General features: G+C 35.7%; 1 protein-coding gene across 1 annotated transcript in view; it reads left to right on the top strand.

Moving 5' to 3' along the window:
* The window catches only part of CPT1A (carnitine palmitoyltransferase 1A), a 118,405-nt gene that overhangs the window by 60,694 nt on the left and 35,986 nt on the right, over positions 1-21,725 (top strand). The window contains 4 exon segments of the mRNA XM_053720449.1: positions 1,430-1,567; positions 10,559-10,636; positions 16,968-17,075; positions 19,533-19,617. Of these exon segments, the coding sequence (XP_053576424.1) occupies positions 1,430-1,567; positions 10,559-10,636; positions 16,968-17,075; positions 19,533-19,617 (409 nt within the window).

Below are 21,725 nucleotides of genomic sequence, written 5' to 3' on the forward strand. Positions count from 1 at the left end.
TTTTTTTTTTTAAGAATTATATTTATTGAATTTTAACTGATTGATTTTACATAATAAATAAGTAAAAAAAACAAAATTATATAAATAAAATAGTATAGTGACATAATACATAATTAGGGCAGTTTACCTTAGCGATAAAATGGTAACATTAGCCCCTTTGCGTCTTTAAAGAAGTATTAGGCTGGACAGATAGCTCATCATTGCAGGTTCAATCCCGGCAAGGGTCTTCCGAGGTCGATAAAATGAGTACCATTAAGTTGGGTAATAATAATACCTATTATCAGTGCCGCGAGTTGATTAAATTTGAGGTTGTGCGCTATACAAGTTTCCTATTATTATTATTAGTTATCCCTTTAAAAAATATAGCAGCACCTCTCAAAGTTTATTTATAAAGCACAAAAATATTTACAAATATAAAAAGCTATGTATTTTTTTTAAGTTTATGATCTTTATACTGTATGGCTGCAGTTATAAAGTGAAATAATAAATTCCCTGAGAGACGTGAGAAATTTTATGTCTTCAACTCTGTTGCCAGAGCAGCTTTTTCATATTGATTAGCTCTGAATATATAAAATAGTTAAAAACAGGAAGGGCTAGATTATTGCGTGCCCGCAAACGTTAAATAACCAGCCACTACAAGTGGCTGGTTATTGCTAACGTAAGCTCGCAGTAGCAATTAGCGCTTATAAAATTAACCAGAGATTAGATCTCTGGTTAATTTTTCCAAATGCCCCCAAAATACAGTGTAATGTATTTTATTAAAAAATACAAATTGTAGCATTTTTATTTTCTAATAAAATTACTGCACTAAGGCAATGTTTTGGGGGTAAAGTTGGCAGGTGTGTGGTGTTAGGGGAAAAAAAGCAGCACTGAAAAGTGCGGTCTATGGGAACTGTGTATTCCCTGTAGATATATATGCATATGCTTATATACATATGTATTTGTGTTAATATGTGCATATACAAATATAAACACATAAATATATATATGCATATATTTATATATATATATATATTATTATTTTTTCATATTGCTGCCATCACTGCGCTACTTATCCTCCTTCTCTGTTCTTAGGTTCTGTGCCGTCTGACGGGATCAGAACGAGGCTCCCATTGCGAACACAATTTCATGTTTGCATTGCTGTCAGCTTGTAATAACAGCTCACAGTAGCATGCGCTGGTATTACTCAATAGAGCGTAAATATCGCTTTCCTGATACATGCTCTATATACCATCACCTAGATAAGAATCATAAATATTTTTTAAAAATGTAAAATATTTCAATCATTTCTGATCTGTTGAGCGTATGACCTGGCTGTTGGTTATAAAGCAGATTACATTACTGTATTAGCAGTTACAAAAGTCACAATTCAATATCGCATAATTTGCTCTCACAACTAATTTTAACAAGATTACATTTTCCCCCCTAGTACCTGGATTCAGTCAGACCTCTCATGGATGATGAGAAATTTCAGAGAATGGAAGGTCTTGCCAAAGATTTTGCCACTAACCTGGGACCAAGACTCCAGTGGTACTTGAAACTGAAATCTTGGTGGGCCACCAACTATGTAAGTTACTAATTGCGGTTATTAGCATGACATATTCAACTATGTTGTTTATTGTGCACAGTCTAATTTCTCAGGGACAGTCTACTTGTTTTTTTTTTTTAATGTTTAAAAAGATAGATAACGCCATTACTACCTATTCCCCAGCTTTGAAAAACCAACATTATTATATTAAGGTGATGGTAAATCCTACCGTTTGTTATACGCTTGGATTTACCATCACTTTAATTTATGTTTAATATGTCGGTTTCTAAGCCTCTACAGGCCACCTCTTATCTCAGTGCATTTTATTAGCTTTTCACAGCCAGACAGTACTATTTCATGTGTGTCATATAGATAACACTGTGCTCATTCATGTGGGAGTTATGCAGGAACCAGCACTAATTGGCTAAAATGCAAGTTTGTAAATAGCACTGAGATAAGAGGGCAGCCTGCAGAGGTTTAGATATAAGGTAATCAGAGGTAAAAAGTATATTAATATAACTGTTGGAATGAGTAATAATGGGATTATCTATCTTTTTTTTAAAAAACCATAACAATTTTCGGATAGACTGCCCCTTTAACATCAGCTCTTGAGCACCAATACGCTGTCACTATGGAGCTGAACACAGCCAGAGATAGGCTCCTGTGCACATAATGTTTGCTTCCCTAAGTGTCTCAGTAGCCAAGCTCAGCACTGGGCTAGTAGTGCTCCTTCATGCCACTTTAATTACTTAAATATTTAGTTATTTTTGTCTTGTGTTTAATTTAGATGCAATATAGGTTGAAACAGTGAATGTTTATGAAGTTATAGTATCGTTGTTTACACAGGTTTCTGTTTGTTGTCTGTTTAAATGTTATCTACTGACTTAGCTGAATAATTCTGCAACCAGAACCAGTGTCTCTCTAAAGGGAATTAATACAAAATGTAATAGTTTTACTTATATGTGGCACTACCATAAGGTCTGGTATAGAAGTTTTGTATTTGTTATTATTGAGGAAATATTACTTAAAGGGACAGTCAACACCAGAATTTTTGCTGTTTTAAAAGATAGATAATCCCTTTATTACCAATTCCTCAGTTTTGCATAACCAACACAGTTATAATTATACACGTGTTACCTCTGTAATTACCTTGTATCTAAACCTCAGCAGACTGCACCCTTATTTCAGTTCTTTTGACAGACTTGCAGCCAATCAGAGCTGTCTCCATGGTAAATTCACGTGCATGAGCTCAATGTTATCTATATGAAACGCGTGAACTAATGCCCTCTAGTGGTGAAAAACTATCAAAATGCATTTAGATTAGAGGCGGCCTTCAAGGTCTAAGAAATTAGCATATGAACCTCCTAGGTTTATCTTTCAACTAAGAATACCAAGAGAACAAAGCAAAATTGGTGATAAAAGTAAATTGGAAAGTTTGTTTAAAATGACATGCCCTATTTGAAACATGAACGTTTTTTTTGGACTTGACTGTCCCTTTAAAACTATGAAGCAGTTCCTAGTGGAAAAAGGAATGGGCAATTGTCAGCATTTTGACTTTTGAAATATAGAACAAATGTTCCCTTTGACACTTGATTTCCCTTATAGAAAAAATGTTCATATTTGAATAGTAAGTATAGATTAAATTTTAAACTTACGTTGAAGCCCAGAAGAATCCACATTTTAGAGTTACTAAACATATTTGATACACTACTGTTATTTTAGGTAAAAACAAAGCTAACAGCTGTTCACAAAAATAATTTTAACAAATGTGCAAAAAATGTAACCATCTGTAGTTTTGGGTACCAAGGCAGCCAATCAAGACTCATTACTGGAATAGTTTAATGAAAATATGAAAGAATTGCTTGCAAAGTCTCTTTTGGCTTTTTGCAAATGTTTGTTGATGGCACACAACACATTTTTTCATAAAAATATAGTTTTTAGGGACAGTATAGTTTAAAGGGACAGTAAAGTCAAAATTACTATGACCATGCTTTTTAAACAACTTTACAATGTACTTGTTATCAAATTTGCTTCATTCTCTTTGTAATCTTTGTTGAAGTGTATACTTAGATAGGGTCAGGACCAACAATGCACTACTGGGAGCTAGCTAAACATATATAGTTAGCCAATTACAATAGGCATATAGCAGTCAGCAGCTAGCTCCCATTAGTGCATTGCTGCTCCTGAGATGATCGAGATATACTCTTCAACAAAGGATACCAAGAGAATTATATAAAAGAGCAAATTGGAAATTGTTTTAAAATGACATGCTTTATCCTTATCATGTTTAATTTTAAGTTTACTGACCCTTTAATTCAATATTGGGAATTTTTCCATTTTTAGTAGATTCCAATATTTTTTGCTTTCGTTAAAGGGACATTAAACACTTTGAGATGGTAATATAAAATGATAAATAGAAAATATAAAAAAAAAACTCTGCAATTTACTTTCATTATTTATTTTGTCCCCCTTTCCTGTAATTCCATTTTAAAATTATGAGCTTTTCAGTTCCTTTTAGAAATGTGCAGAACACTGTTATATTCCACACAGCCATTGGCTGCACACTAGTGACCTATTTATAACTGTCCCTTATTGGCCACTTCAGAGAAGGTAACCTAAGTTACAACATGGCAGCTCCCATTGTTTTATAGACACTAAAACGTTACACTTATTTTATCAATAAACAACTTATGAAACTTTATAAAATACATCTATAAGTTATTCTTACACTAATCTTTTCTTTGACTACATCAATCTATTTAGCATTTATTTAGTGTTTAATGTCCCTTTAATTTTATTATTGCTATATTTTTAAGAAACTGAAGGTTTTGCAGGTGAACGTACAAAGGGAAATTATAGTCACATTTATGTTAGTATACAAACCAGACTAGTTCATTTAAAGGAAGTCAGATAATATTTTGTGATTCAGACTGAGCGTACCTCCTATGTAACAAATTCTATAATAGAAGTGAATTATAAAGGTTTTTCTTTCATGTAATTAGCAAGAGTCCATGAGCTAGTGACGTATGGGATATACATTCCTACCAGGAGGGGCAAAGTTTCCCAAACCTCAAAATGCCTATAAATACACCCCTCACCACACCCACAAATCTGGAGCCCGGTGTTCCTCTCAGTGTGCAGTGAATGTCAGGGGGATGTGAAGAGAGTATTGCCTATTTGAATTCAATGGTCTCCTTCTACGGGATCTATTTCATAGGTTCTCTGTTATCGGTCGTAGAGATTCATCTCTTACCTCCCTTTTCAGATCGACGATATACTCTTATATACCATTACCTCTACTGATTCTCGTTTCAGTACTGGTTTGGCTTTCTACTACATGTAGATGAGTGTCCTGGGGTAAGTAAGCCTTATTTTTTGTGACACTCTAAGCTATGGTTGGGCACTTTTATATAAAGTTCTAAATATATGTGTTTAAACATTTATTTGCCTTGATTCAGGATGATCAATATTCCTTATTTAAGACAGTCAGTTTCATTATTTGGGATAATGCATATGAATTAAAACATTTTTTCTTACCTTAAAAATTGACTTTTTTCCCTGTGGGCTGTTAGGCTCGCGGGGGCTGAAAATGCTTCATTTTATTGCGTCATTCTTGGCGCGGACTTTTTTGGCGCAAAAAATTTCTTTGTAATTTCCGGCGTCATACTTGTCGCCGGAAGTTGTTCGTGTTTGCGTCATTTTTTTTGACGTTTTGCGCCAAAAATGTCGGCGTCACCGGATGATAATGTAGGCGGCTTTTTTGGCGCTAAAAAATGTGGGCGTCATTTTTGTCTCCACCTTTTTTCTCACATTATTTAAGTCTCATTTTTCATTTGCTTCTGGTTGCTAGAGGCTTGTTCATTGGCATTTTTTCCCATGCCTGAAACTGCCTTTTTAAGGAATTTGATAGATTTTGCTTTATATGTTGTTTTTTCTCTTACATATTGCAAGATGTCTCAGATTGACCCTGGATCAGAAGCTACTTCTGGAAAAACGCTGCCTGATGCTGGTTCCACCAAAGTTAAGTGTATCTGCTGTAAACTTGTGGTAACTGTCCCTCCGGCTGTAGTTTGTGATGAATGTCATGTTAAGCTTGCTAATGCAGATAGTATTTCCATTAGTAATATACCATTACCTGTTGCTGTTCCATCAACATCTAATACTCAGGATGTTCCTGTTAATATAAGAGATTTTGTTTCTAAATCTATTAGGAAGGCTATGTCTGTTATTCCTCCTTCCAGTAAACGTAAAAGGTCTTTTAAAACTTCACATTTTTCAGATGAATTTTTAAATGGATATCATCATTCTGATTTGTCTGTTTCTGATGATGATTTTTCTGGTTCAGAGGATTCTGTCTCAGATATTGACACTGATAAATCTTCATATTTATTTAAAATGGAATTTATTCGTTCTTTACTTAAAGAAGTTTTAATCGCATTAGAGATGGAGGAATCTAGTCCTCTTGATACTAAATCTACTAAGCATTTAAATTCGGTTTTTAAACCTCCTACAGTTATTCCGGAAGTTTTTCCTGTCCCTGATGCTATTTCTGAAGTAATTTTTAGGGAATGGAATAATTTGGGTAATTCATTTACTCCTTCTAAAAGGTTTAAGAAATTGTATCCTGTGCCATCTGACAGATTAGAGTTTTGGGACAAAATCCCTAAAGTTGATGGGGCTATCTCTACTCTCGCTAAATGTACTACTATTCCTACGGCAGATAGTACTTCCTTTAAGGATCCTTTAGATAGGAAAATTGATTCCTTTCTAAAGAAAGCTTATTTATGTTCAGGTAATCTTCTTAGGCCTGCTATTTCTTTGGCTGATGTTGCGGCAGCTTCCACTTTTTGGTTGGAGGCTTTGGCACAACAAGTGTCAGATCATAATACTCATAGCATTGTTAAACTTCTTCAACATGCTAATAACTTTATTTGTGATGCCATCTTTGATATCATTAGAGTTGATGTCAGGTATATGTCTTTAGCTATTTTAGCTAGAAGAGCTTTATGGCTTAAAACTTGGAATGCAGATATGTCTTCTAAGTCAACTTTGCTTTCCCTTTCTTTTCAAGGTAATAAATTGTTTGGTTCCCAGTTGGATTCTATTATTTCAACTGTTACTGGGGGGAAAGGAACTTTTTTACCTCAGGATAAAAAATCTAAAGGTAAATATAGGGCTGCTAATCGTTTTCGTTCCTTTCGTCAGAATAAGGAACAGAAGCCTGATCCTTCCCCTAAAGGAACAGTTTCTGTTTGGAAACCATCTCCAGTCTGGAATAAATCCAATCCTTTTAGAAAGCAAAAGCCAGCTCCCAAGTCCACATGAAGGTGCGGCCCTCATTCCAGCACAGCTGGTAGGGGGCAGATTACGTTTTTTCTAAGAAATTTGGATCAATTCGATTCACAGTCTTTGGATTCAGAACATTGTTTCACAAGGGTACAGAATAGGTTTCAAGGTAAGGCCTCCTGCAAGAAGATTTTTTCTTTCTCGCATTCCAATAAATCCAGTGAAGGCTCAAGCATTTCTGAAATGTGTTTCAGATCTAGAGTTGGCTGGAGTAATTGTGCCAGTTCCAGTTCTGGAACAGGGTCTGGGGTTTTACTCCAATCTATTCATTGTACCAAAGAAGGAGAAATCCTTCAGACCAGTTCTGGATTTAAAAATATTGAATCGTTATGTAAGGATACCAACATTCAAAATGGTAACTATAAGGACTATTCTGCCTTTTGTTCAGCAAGGGCATTATATGTCCACAATAGATTTACAGGATGCATATCTGCATATTCCGATTCATCCAGATCACTATCAGTTTCTCTTTTCTAGACAAGCATTACCAATTTGTGGCTCTGCCGTTCGGCCTAGCAACAGCTCCAAGGATTTTTTCAAAGGTTCTCGGTGCCCTGCTATCTGTAATCAGAGAACAGGGTATTGTGGTATTTCCTTATTTGGATGATATCTTGGTAGTTGCTCAGTCTTCACATTTAGCAGAATTTCATACGAATCGACGTGTCATTTCTTCAAGAACATGGTTGGAGGATCAATTTACCAAAGAGTTCATTGATTCCTCAGACAAGGGTAACCTTTTTAGGTTTCCAAATAGATTCAGTGTCCATGACTTTGTCTCTGACGGACAAGAGACGTCTGAAATTGGTTTGAGCTTATCGAAACCTTCAGTCTCAATCATTCCCTTCGGTAGCCTTATGCATGGAAATTCTAGGTCTTATGACTGCTGCATTGGACGCAATCCCCTCGTTTTCACATGCGACCTCTTCAGCTTTGTATGCTGAACCAGTGGTGCAGGGATTATACAAAGATATCACAGTTAATATCTTTAAATCCGATTGTACGACACTCTCTGACGTGGTGGACAGATCACCATCGTTTAGTTCAAGGGGCTTCTTTTGTTCTTCCAACCTGGACTGTGATCTCAACAGATGCGAGTCTGACAGGTTGGGGAGCTGTATGGGGGTCTCTGACAGCGCAGGGGGTTTGGGAATCTCAGGAGGCGAGATTACCCATCAACATTTTGGAACTCCGTGCAATTTTCAGAGCTCTTCAGTCGTGGCCTCTTCTGAAGAGAGAATCGTTCATTTGTTTTCAGACGGACAATGTCACAACCGTGGCATATGTCAATCATCAAGGGGGGACTCACAGTCCTCTGGCTATGAAAGAAGTATCTCGGATACTTGCTTGGGCGGAATCCAGCTCCTGTCTAATTTCTGCGGTTCACATCCCAGGTGTAGACAATTGGGAAGCGGATTATCTCAGTCGTCAGACGTTACATCCGGTCGAATGGTCTCTTCACCCAGAGGTGTTTCTTCAGATTGTTCAAATCTGGGGTCTTCCAGAAATAGATCTGATGGCTTCTCATCTAAACAAGAAACTTCCCAGGTATCTGTCCAGATCCAGGGATCCTCAGGCGGAGGCAGTGGATGCATTGTCACTTCCTTGGAAGTATCATCCTGCCTATATCTTTCCGCCTCTGGTTCTTCTTCCAAGAGTGATCTCCAAGATTCTGAAAGAGCGTTCGTTTATTCTGCTGGTGGCTCCAGCATGGCCTCACAGGTTTTGGTATGCGGATCTTGTTCGGATGGCTACTTGCCAACCTTGGACTCTTCCATTAAGACCAGACCTTCTATCTCAAGGTCCTTTTTTCCATCAGGATCTCAAATCATTAAATTTGAAGGTATGGAGATTGAACGCTTGATTCTCAGTCATAGAGGTTTCTCTGACTCCGTAATTAATACTATGTTACAGGCTCGTAAATCTGTGTCTAGGAAGATATATTATCGAGTCTGGAAGACATACATTTCTTGGTGCTCTTCTCATCAATTTTCCTGGCATTCTTTTAGAATTCCTAGAATTTTACAATTTCTTCAGGATGGTCTGGATAAAGGTTTGTCTGCAAGTTCTTTGAAAGGACACATTTCTGCTCTTTCTGTGTTGTTTCACAGAAAGATTGCTAATCTTCCTGATATTCATTGTTTTGTACAGGCTTTGGTTCGTATAAAACCTGTCATTAAGTCAATCTCTCCTCCTTGGAGTTTGAATTTGGTTCTGGGGGCTTTACAAGCTCCTCCGTTTGAACCTATGCATTCTCTGGACATTAAATTACTTTCTTGGAAAGTTCTGTTCCTTTTGGCCATCTCTTCTGCTAGAAGAGTTTCAGAGTTATCTGCTCTTTCTTGTGAATCTCCTTTTCTGATTTTTCATCAGGATAAGGCGGTGTTGCGGACTTCATTTAAATTTTTACCTAAAGTTGTGAACTCTAACAACATTAGTAGAGAAATTGTGGTTCCTTCATTGTGTCCTAATCCTAAGAATTCTAAGGAAAGATCGTTGCATTCTTTGGATGTAGTTAGAGCTTTGAAATATTATGTTGAAGCTACTAAAGATTTCCGAAAGACTTCTAGTCTATTTGTTATCTTTTCCGGTTCCAGGAAAGGTCAGAAGGCCTCTGCCATTTCTTTGGCATCTTGGTTAAAATCTTTGATTCATCATGCTTATGTCGAGTCGGGTAAATCTCCGCCTCAAAGGATTGCAGCTCATTCTACTAGGTCAGTTTCTACTTCCTGGGCGTTTAGGAATGAAGCTTCGGTTGATCAGATTTGCAAAGCAGCCACTTGGTCTTCTTTGCATACTTTTACTAAATTCTACCATTTTGATGTGTTTTCTTCTTCTGAAGCAGTTTTTGGTAGAAAAGTACTTCAGGCAGCTGTTTCAGTTTGATTCTTCTGCTTATAATTTCAGTTTTTTTCATTATAAGATTAAACTTTTATTTTGGGGTGTGGATTATTTTTTCAGCAGAATTGGCTGTCTTTATTTTATCCCTCCCTCTCTAGTGACTCTTGCGTGGACGTTCCACATCTTGGGTATTTATTATCCCATACGTCACTAGCTCATGGACTCTTGCTAATTACATGAAAGAAAACATAATTTATGTAAGAACTTACCTGATAAATTCATTTCTTTCATATTAGCAAGAGTCCATGAGGCCCACCCTTTTTTGTGGTGGTTATGATTTTTTTGCATTAAGCACAATTATTCCAATTCCTTATTTTTTATGCTTTTGCACTTTTTTCTTATCACCCCACTTCTTGGCTATTCGTTAAACTGATTTGTGGGTGTGGTGAGGGGTGTATTTATAGGCATTTTGAGGTTTGGGAAACTTTGCCCCTCCTGGTAGGAATGTATATCCCATACGTCACTAGCTCATGGACTCTTGCTAATATGAAAGAAATGAATTTATCAGGTAAGTTCTTACATAAATTATGTTTTTTTGTTGTTTTTTTTTTTTAAATTGTGCTCCCTTAATAATTCTGCCATCTGCGTCCCTTTAAAAATGAGACAATCTCTTTGTTTTATTGGCTACAGGTTTACTTTTACTTGCTTGACTATTTGATTAAAACTATTTTCACTGTAGATTATTTTTTTAATACAAGTTTACGGTGTCTGAATTTAATTTTGTCATTTTCCTTACAGGATATATTTTAAGTTTGTTATTCACTCTTCATTTATGACCCTTCTTAGGTCAGTGACTGGTGGGAGGAATATATCTACCTCAGAGGCCGGGGGCCAATTATGGTTAACAGTAATTATTATGCAATGGTAAGTTACCTGTATTGCTTTTCCTGTTCCAGGTGCCAAATCCTGTGAAACTTGTTTATTTTGTTACAAATGCACTATTTGATATGAATTCTAGGTGAGAGGTTTACTTATGGTTAACCCTTTGCAAAAAAAAGTTAGCAGTGGTATAAGAACGGTATTTATTGAGCCAGAAAACGGAAAGGATCCCGTTTGTGTATTTGTTTTGCGCTGCGGAATCTGTTGGCGCTCTACAAATAACCGATAATAATATTAATAATAATAATTTGTTTCCCTTGCATAAAATAGAGACTTATTATGTTATTTTTGTCTTTTTTACTAAAAAAAAAAACAAAGGTTTACAAATACTATTTTTAAATCTATAGTGATTTTACCTATTACATACTAGACATGTGCGATTGGATTTGGACAATTGTAAAAAAAAACAAAAAAAAACTTAAATTTGTATTATTGGTTGCATTTGTCTGAAAATGATAACAGTGTGTTCTCTTTAACAAATGAATGCATGCTTGAGACAAACAAATTTTGTTAACTCATTGTCAAGGTAATAATTGTTACTCAAAGGCAGTGAAGGCCTTTTCTGCAGGCCGGAAAGGCTTTGAAAGTTAAAATGTACACCATTCAATAACAATTTATCAACATTCTTGTCAGTTAAAGGACCAGTCAACACCGTAGATTTGCATAATCAGCAAACGCAAGATAACAAGATAATGCAATACCACTTAGTCTGAACTTCCAATGAGTAGTAGATTTGTTTTCTGACAATTTTAAAAGTTATGTCTTTTTCCACTCCCCCTGTACCATGTGACAGCCATCAGCCAATCACAAATGCATACACGTACCATGTGACAGCCATCAGCTATTTACAAATGCATACACACTTATTTTTGCACATGCTCAGTAGGAGCTGGTGACTCAAAAAGTTTAAATATAAAAAGACTGTGCACATTTTGTTAATGGAAGTAAATTGGAAAATTGTTTAAAATGGCATGCTCTATCTGAATAATGAAAGCTTAATTTTGATTGAGTGTCCCTTTAATTTAATCCTGTGTCGGCTAATAAGTATGTAGGTTTCACTTGGCCAATCCTGGCCCCATAAGAATATAAACAAATATTTTTGTGCTGCTGCTAGCATGTAGCACTAGCTAATACTTTAACTTTGTTTAAATTTAAATAATCTGCTGCCCAGTTGCTTCTCTGCTGTCCTTAAGATTTTATCCATTTTATTCTAGTAACAAATTAATTCTAAACAATCCCATGAGCAAATATCTAATGAAATTACATAAAATTATTTTGTGCACGTCTAGCACATACTATAAAACTACACTGTAAAGAGGCTGAGAAAAGGGTACAAATATAGCACTCACAACGTTTAATGTATTAATTAAATGGAGCAAAGTGGGAAAAAATGTTAAAACTTAACTTTTATTGGGGTATAGGAAAAATTAAAAAAGGAGAAATATTAAAATTTGCAGATGCTCCTCCTGAGGACAGAGTATTATTATTATTATTCTTTATTTATAAAGCGCCAACAGATTCCGCAGCGCTGTTCATAGGTAACAAAGATAAAAGGACAGTACAATATGAGACACCAGACAAAATTTAACAAACAAATACAGGAGGAATTGGGAGCCCTGTTCCTGTGGGATCTAAATGGGTAGGAGGGTGAGAAACAGGAGGTGGGGACTGCAAAGGTGGGAATGATGTTAGTGTGAAGTTAGATGAGGGCAACTATTAGGCAAGTGGAATTCATTAGTTACTGATTTGGTTATAGGATTCCCTGAACAAGAAGGTCTTTATGGAGCATTTAAAGGAGGAGAGGTTGGGGGAAAGTCTGACAGCACGAGGAAGTGCGTTCCAGAGCGTTGGTGCCGCACAAGAGAAGTCCTGTAGTCTAGCATGAGAGGAGGTGATGGTAAAAGAGGCAAGGAGTAGATCGTTGCTGGATCTTAGGGGACGGGCTGGAGTATATTTGTTGATGATTGAGGACAGGTATGGGGGGGCTGCATTGGTAAGGCATTTGTAGGTCAGAGTGAGAATTTTGAATTTAATTCTGCTGTGAATGGGGAGCCAGTGAAGGGACTCACAGAGGGGTGCGGCAGATACAGAGCGTCGGGAGAGGTGGATTAGCCTAGCAGAGGCATTTAGGATGGATTGAAAGGGGGAAAGGCGGGAGAGAGGAAGGCCAGTTAGTAGGTTGTTACAGTAGTCAAGCCAGGAAATTACTAGGGAATGGATTAGCTGTTTAGTAGTTTCAGCACTCAGAAAAGGACGAATTTTGGAGATATTGCGTAGGTGGTTGCGACAGGATGAAGAGAGCGATTGGATGTGGGGTATGAAGGACAGATTGGAGTCAAGTGTAACTCCAAGGCAGCGGACTTGGGGTGATGGGGAGATAGTGGTGTCACCGACAGTGATAGTAAAGTTAGAAAATGGAGTAGAATTAGTTTGGGGGATTAGAAGAAGCTCAGTCTTGGACATGTTGATTTTTAGGTGGTGAGAGGCCATCCAGGAAGAAATGCCAGATAAGCAGCCGCTGATGTGGGAAAGGACAGAAGGAGAGAGTGCAGGGGTGGATAGGAAAATCTGAGTATCATCAGCATAGAGGTGATAGTTGAAGCCGTAGCTACTAATAAGTTTACCCAGTGAGGAAGTATAAATAGAGAAGAGTAGAGGGCCTAGAACAGAGCCTTGACGTACTCCAACAGACAGAGGCAGTGGAGAGGATGAGTCACCAGCAAATGAGACAGAAAAGGACCTATTAGAGAGATAAGAGTGGATCCAGGAGAGGGCAATGTCACAGAGCCCAAGGGAGCTGAGAGTCCGTAGGAGGAGGGGATGGTCAACAGTGTCAAAGGCAGCAGACAGGTCAAGTAAGATAAGTATAAGTATGAGTATGATTACAAATCTTGTATCAAGAAGCTATTTATATCCTTTCAAAGAATTCATGTATTGTATTAGTCACCAATCTGTGAGCAACAAAGATGATCAAATTTCATGAAGAATATGATAGAATGACTAATTACCTCTTAATACTAAGTGAAATAATTTACCTCTAAATCACTAATTACCTCTTAATACTAAATGAAATAGTTTTACCTTTTAATACCGATAAATTTTAATTGCCTTTTAATATCGATATATGTAGAGTATAAGGAGCAAGCACTTGCTAAATGCTACTCCTAATAATGATAAATATACCAAGAGGTGATGGTTATTTCTAGGGATTCACATATTGTATTTGCCCCAAGGTGGTCAGAAATAAAGTATACAATTGAATCACTGTTTACCTCTTAATACTGAGTGAAATAATTTACCTCTAAATCACTAATTACCTCTTAATACCGAGTAAAATATTTTACCTCCTAGATACCGAAAAAATTATTTCCTATTAATACCGATATGTATAATTTAAGGAGCGAGCATTGCTATTAAAAAATTAGAGAGACAGAGACGCCACTCCACTTTGCTCCATTTAATTAACACGTTGTGAGTGCTATATTTGTACCCTTTATTCAGCTGAATTAGTTGTACATTTCAGATTAGTACAAGCACCTACCCCAATTTACTATATAACTTTTGGATGTACATATAAAGTCAACGTTTAAAATTATCTCTGTGGTGCCATTGGTATCCTTTCTAAATATAAAACAACACTGTGTCAGTGACTAAAGTCAGTTAAATAAATACCTGAACAAATGGAAGGAATGGAATTTAAATAGAATTTGAGTTAATTATTTTCCTTGATGATAACTGAATAGTGTACATAGTGTGCAGTTTAAAGAGCGCTTCTGCACTGCAAGAATATTTCTTTTAAAAGGACACTTTACTGTATTCTGAGATAAAGATTAGCATTAATAAATATAAATATGTATGTGTATGTGTGTATATATATATATATATATATATATATATATATATATATATATATATTTAGCTGAGTTGTCTGGGTGTTCAGTTGTTAAAAAATATACCAAAATCCTATTGCTTTGGCACTCACAGGTGTTTCTTGTTAAACAATTCCTTGATTCAAGTAAAATTGGTTAATGTTTCAGCCCCCACTTTGTCAGAACCAGTGATTTCCAATACTAACACACCCTACTCCAATCAAACACCCTATTTAAAACATCTGATATTGTTTGGTATATGTGATTAGTTTGTACTAAATGTGATAGATAGAGATAAATAAAAATAAAAAAATGTAATTTGTTGTTCTTGAAAAAACTGTTAAGTTAGAGCTGTGTGTCAGTTGTGTAAATACAAATGGTCGTTGGTTGATAAGGGCAAGTACCATAGCTACAAGATTGAAAATAAAGCATTGGTTTGTAAAGAACATGGATCTGCATTTAAAAAGTGATACACTAGGTACTAACAAATAAATATACAGTTCCTCAAGCAGCTGCGTCCCGGTTGTTTAAAGGGACAGTCTACTTCTAGAATGTTTATCGTTTAAAAAGATAGATAATCCCTTTATTACCCATTCCCCAGTTTTGCATAACCAACACTGTTATATTAATACACTTTACCTCTGTGATTACTTTGTATATAAGCCTCTGCAGACTGCCTCCTCATCTCAGATCTTTTGACAGACTTCAATCAGTGCTGACTCCACGGGAGTGAGCACAATGATCTATATAACACATGAATTAGCATTATCTAGCTGTGAAAAAATGTCAAAATGCATATAGATGGCGGCCTTCAAGGTCTTTGAAATTAGCAAATGAGCCTACCTAGGTTTAGCTTTCAACAAAGAATACCAAGAGAACAAAGCAAATTTGCTGATAAAAGTAAATTGGATAAGTTGTTTAAAATGACGTGCCCTATCTGAATCATAATAGTTAAATTTTAACAAGACTGTTCCTTTAATCATCCTTCAAACTAAATAATCGTTTCTTGTGAAATGGTGGCTAATCAGATGATAATAGTTCTGAAAAGTCTAATCTATTTTATTCAGAATCAGTATGAGACATTAATTCATTATCAGCCTCTTATCACAGAATATACAACATTAATAGAAATAGAACATAATTTAATTACAAAGCAAGCGAAGATAAATTGTGATAAATTAATGCCTCAGCTTTTGTATTAAATGAATCGGTTGTATTTCTTAGCTTTGTAATTATTAAATAGAAATGGAAGTGAGGTTTTAACAGTCCCTTTAAAGGAGTATTTAACAGTAAATACATAATGTTGTATTAAAAACTAAGATAACTTAAAATACTATGCAGATGTATTTTTGAAAATGATGTGACTTGTTTAACTATAATATTTTATTCTCCATAAAGTAATTGGCTCCTCGTGTTGTAAGATAGATTTTTCCTAGGTTTTGAGGTATATTCTTTTATTGTATCTCCTCTGCTAAGGCCTGTAAGGGGCAGTTACGAGTTGAAAGGGTAACAATTTCATAATGTTTAAACGTATCATCTTGTTTGCTGCAATTGTTTTCAACAGCCAAACATCCCACACAATTTGCCTTTTGTATCTGAGCTTGGTACTGGAGTAGAAGTGGCTTGCATCTTAGCAAACTTGCATTGTTTTACAGTATCATATCACATCTGCTGTTTAGGGACAGATATGTACGGGGGTTAAGTTTGTGAAGCCTGCTGTGTTCACTTCCAGACAAATTACAGGAGTAATTACAGTAAAAAGTGGCAAAATAAATAACTATGGTATACAGCAAAATTTACTTTTTTTTTTTTTTTTTAATATGATTGGGGGGTCTTAAGTTAGGTCAGTTTAAGGGGGTCAAGCAGTGGGGTTCTGCATTTTGGGGGGTCTTAAGGTAGCTGTCAGTTTAGGTCATTTTAGTAGCAGCAGCAGGGGCTTATTTGCATGGGGGGGCTATGGCAGTTTAGGGGCTAAATGCAGTAGGAATCTAGTGGTTTAGGGGTTAAAAATAGTTTTGTTTTGTTTGTTTTTTACCAATTTTTATTTTGGCTATGCTGGATGCTGCGCTACCGCAAACAACTTTGTCTTAGTGGAATGAACACCACACAGAATTATTGCGCGGTACCAAACAAAGTTAAACTGACTACTTGAACTTTCAGTGGAAAAATGGTTTAGGTATTTCTGAGTGGTATATAACACTTGGCTTGTAATCTAAAGTGTAATGTATGTGTTTAATACAAAATATGCACTATTATGTTATTTTTATTTAAAGACATATTCACAATTTATATAGAATTGTATTTAACAGATGAAGATGTATCCTGGGTACTATAATTACAGTAATCTATTAATATTGTTAGTTATTTATTTAGTAATTTTATCGTTGCTGTTATGTGTTTGTTAATTCTGCAGTTTATACAAAAAATATTTATTTATTTTTTCTCAGGATTTCCTTTACATATTGCCAACTCATATACAGGCAGCTAGAGCGGGCAATGCCATCCATGCCTTACTGCTGTACCGGAGAAAACTGGACAGGGAAGAAATCAAACCGGTATGTTTTAGTGAACACCGCAACAAAAAAGAATATATGTGCAATCATTCTCCTATACTCAGTTCATGCTAAATGTGATCTCATGTAACAGTATGTGGTTATGAGGCTTTGTATAGTGACTAGCTCAGGTACACTATATATATATATATATATATATATATATATTCTGTGTATGTATATATGTGTGTGTGTATGTATATATATATATAAGAGACGTATACATTAGGAGTGACTAGTTGATTTAATTGAACCTTTTGCCAAACTGTTATTTGCAGGTGTAAATAAATACAAGGCACTTTTTTAAATGATAGTTAATACATAAATGTATTACCTAAATATGTCACTGTACAAGTGACTAATCTATTTGATGTTAGAAATCTGCAATTTATGTTATATCACACTTGCTATATTACTGTCCTTGATTAGGTAGCACTACTCAAAAAAAAAAAGGGTTAGGCATCCAGTTAGGAATTAGGGTTAGGGGGTTTAGGAATTAGATTTAGGAATTAGGGTTGGGGGCTTAGGAATTGGCTTTCGTTTTAGGAATCAGGTTAGTGTTAGGGACAGGGTTCAAGTTGGGGGTCTGGTTAGGTGTTGGGGGTCTGTTTAGGGTTAGGTGTTGGGGGACTGGTTAGGGATAGGTGTTGGGGGACTGGTTAGGGATAGGTGTTGGGGGACTGGTTAGGGACAGTGCTAGGGATCAAGTTAGGTTTAGCAGTTAGGGATGGTATTAGGGGTTGGGTTAGGGGTTAGGTTAAGGGACAGGGTTTGGGCTCAAGTTAGAGTTAGGGATTGGGGTGGGATTAGGTTGGTGTTAGGGGTCAGGCTAAAGTTATATAAAAGGACATTATTTGATTAAATGTTGTTACTCCTTTAGGGTTTGTATTGATCAGTCATGTAAAATTCCAGTGTGGTTCATTGTTTTCTTGAGGGAAAAAAATGTCATTGCGTTGTAAACAATCCTGTAACACGTTTGGAACACTGTTTGGTATGTGGTGTGTAGATTCTCCTGATGGGATCAACTGTTCCACTATGCTCAGCTCAGTGGGAACGAATGTTTAATACTTCCCGAATTCCTGGAGAAGAGACAGGTAAGAGCCAGCGGCAGTAGCTACAATAGGTGTTCAGAGCCAACGCTGAAATATTACCATTGAGCACACAATGCCCATTGCAGCTCAGAATCAGGGGCTGTCCCTTTCAGATCAGGACAGTTGCTTTAAATGGTCCATATTGCACTTAATTGAGGATAAAAAAAAATGAGGTGAAGCTAAATTTGAAGCTCCAAAACGATGGCAGCAATGGGATAAAATCTATAATTAGATTAAGCAGTTATTAAAGGAACATACTAGCCGGTATATAAATTGCACAGCAGCAGGCTTGCACTGTAATTAGAAGCATTCTTTGCAATACACTAACTGTTGCAGAAATGCATTAATAAATACATTGTGTGGTTAATAGACGTGCACAGACAAAAATTGTCACAAAAAAGTTTTTTATATTCACTCACTGAGTCGTTTAGAATCGGGATCTATTTTTCATCCTGTGACGGAATATTGGCTTGTTCATTGCGCACTATCTTATGTTGGATTAATAAAATTTAATTCACTATTTTTTTTCCAATGGGCAGTGTTTAAAGGGCAGTGGATTAACTGGACAGCAGATTAAATTTAAATAAATCTAAAGTAGTAGCTAGTGCTAGTTGTACAAGCCAACTGCATCACAAAACAATGTTTTGTTTTGTTGTTGTTTAATGAGGTCAGGATTAGTGAAAGGCAAAAGTAAAGTTTACAAATTTATTGACTGAAGCATCAATCAACATTTCTAGATCACCATTGAATAATAGTGTACATTTAAAGCCTTTCCTGTAAGTTGGTTTTAACCTTATGAGAAATATTTTTTTTTTGGTTGCGTTTGTTTGTTTTCCATTAAAGGGACAGTTTGTCAAACAAATGTAATGAATAAAAAAAAAGTATTCTTTTTTACATTTACCAGACTGTATGCACTGCTAGTGGTGCACCATAGTGTTTAACCACCACATTTTTGCAAAAAAAAGAAATGTATTGCAAAAACGCTTCTAAATTCTGTTCTGTGCAAATTAATTTGTTGTCAATTAATTAAGGACTTGCTTTAGTGACCTAATTATAAAAGCAATCTAAATGTATTTCACAATTTAGATTATTGATGATCAATATTATAATTTATAAAGTAACTGTCGGCTGCATCTCGCTATATTGTCTCATTGTTAATATTTCAGCAGATACCTCAAATCCTTTCCTAATGTACAAGGCTGCCTGGCAATGTCTATCCCTTGTTTTGGTATTTCAATCAAATCTCCATTTCCCATAGTACCATCTGGGTTCTTTTCATTTTTTTTTATTTTTTTTTATTCCTGTCTGGTTATTCATTTTCTATTTTTTTTTATCCTCCTTATTTTACTTTTAAACTTTTCCCTTTCAGCTTATGATTCATAATACCATTCCAATGTGTTCCTACCAATATGAACGTATGTTCAATACTAGCCGTATTCCAGGCATTGAGACAGGTACAGTGAGAGCCCTGTCCTTCATGTTGTTAGTTCCACTGCATGTGCAAAAGAATCATCTTTCACTTGGCAGCTTAAAATGGGTCATTAAATATTGCTTTGATTACTTTTAAAGTTTTTTAAAAAAAAAATACTAACCTTTTTGTTACTGTAAACTTACCGCCGATCCTCCTTCAGTATTGAGCAGATCGATGACAAATCCGGCTTCCTCCAATCGTTGTGTGCGACCTTTGGCGTCCAGCTCATAACTAAGGCACACAACGATTGGAGGAGGCTGGATCGTGTTTTACAAAAGAAGCAGAATTGTAAAGTTTAATAACTTAAAGTGCCCATGTTTTTAATAGTATTTTTAAATACTGGGCTTTAAAGGGACAGTCTACACCAGCATTTTTATTGTTTTAAAAGATAGATAATCCCTTTATTACCCATTCCCCAGTTTTGCATAACCAACACAGCTATATTTATATACTTTTTACCTCTGTGATTACCTTGTATCTAAAGCCTCTGCAAACTGCCCCTTTATTTCAGTTCTTTTGATAGACTTGCAGTTTAGCCAATCAGTGCTGGCTCCCAGGTAACTTCACGTGCATGAGCACAGTGTTATCTATATGAAACACATGAACTAACACCCTCTAGTGGTGAAAAACTGTTAAAACGCATTCTGAAAAGAGATGGCCTTCAAGGTCTAAGAAATTAGCATATGAACCTCCTAGGTTAAGCTTTCAACTAAGAATGCCAAGAGAACAAAGCAAAATTGGTGATAAAAGTAAATTGGAAAATTGCTTAAAATGACATGCCCTATCTGAATCATGAAAGTTTATTTTGGACTAGACTGTCCCTTTAAGTCATTTAACTTTACAATAACTTTAAGTGACACTTTCTAATGTTGTTTACTTAACTGATTGCCTAGGTCTTCAGTAAAATTAACCTTTTACAAAAGTAATTCATACAGTGCAGCTTCACATTAAAATCTCAAAGGTTCTATAAAGCATAGGACTGCCTGAACATTTTATATATTTTTCATGAAAATTAGTTAAAGGGACAGTCACGACTTGTGCAGCAGCTAATTATTTATTTCCGATTAATCATTCGTAACGAATATTCAGAAAAAATTGTTTTTCAGAATGTTTGTTTGATCCACTATTCGGTACTCGTTTAGTTTAAAATGAAACAAATACTGAATATTCTTGGACATTTACCTGTAGCGCCCTGTGGGAGCCGTGCTAATCGTGATTCTTGTGCACAGAACCCAGTGTCGCTTATATAGGAGGCTTAGCGCAGCAGATCCCAGACCCTATGCTTAAAGGATCTTCTCCTTTTAGGGTTTCGGATTAGCGCGGCTCCCAGCGCACTATAGGTATTTTTACCTTTTACAGATAATTTAAAGGAGATTTAATATTAATTAATTAATTTTGTTTGTATATGTTCTTTTCTTTAAATTAGTTTGTGAAGTAATATCTGTATTTTCATTACGAATATACATTCATAACAAAACAAATACGCATCTCTAGTCATAATTTTACTAATGATTCTGAAAGAGAATAGGATTTTAAACAACTATCCAATTTTCCTCTTATCAAATATTACTTTATTTTCTTGGAATCCTTTGTTAGATAGTATACCTAGGTAACCTCATTAGCACACTTGTCATGAGCACTAGTGGTTGCAAAATATTTGTATCATGATATTTATACACTGTTACAAACACTGATCTCTCTAGGGTTTAACAATCTATAAAATTGTTTAACATTGTTAAAAACAATGCTGCCATATAGCGCTCAGGATAAGTGCACCCTCCTGACCCTACCGAGGTATGGTCTTTAAAAAAGGATAATAAAGGAACAAGGTGAGACTGATAGTAGACGTTGATTGGAAAGTTGTTAAATATTGCCTGCACTAAAACTAGAGACATGAAAGTCAAAATTAAATGTTTAGCATTTAATTTTGACTTTCATGTCTCTAAGTTACAATTGTTTTATTTTGAAACTGACAGCAAAGGAAAGAACGCTAGCTCTAGTCTATTTCTACTTACTGTCTACTTCAGTAAACTTTTGGTGTGAATAACATTGGGTAGTAAAGAAAACCACATTCTTGCCGTTGTGTATTTA

This window comes from Bombina bombina, chromosome 7 (genome assembly GCF_027579735.1).
Source record: "Bombina bombina isolate aBomBom1 chromosome 7, aBomBom1.pri, whole genome shotgun sequence".
NCBI lineage: Eukaryota > Metazoa > Chordata > Amphibia > Anura > Bombinatoridae > Bombina > Bombina bombina.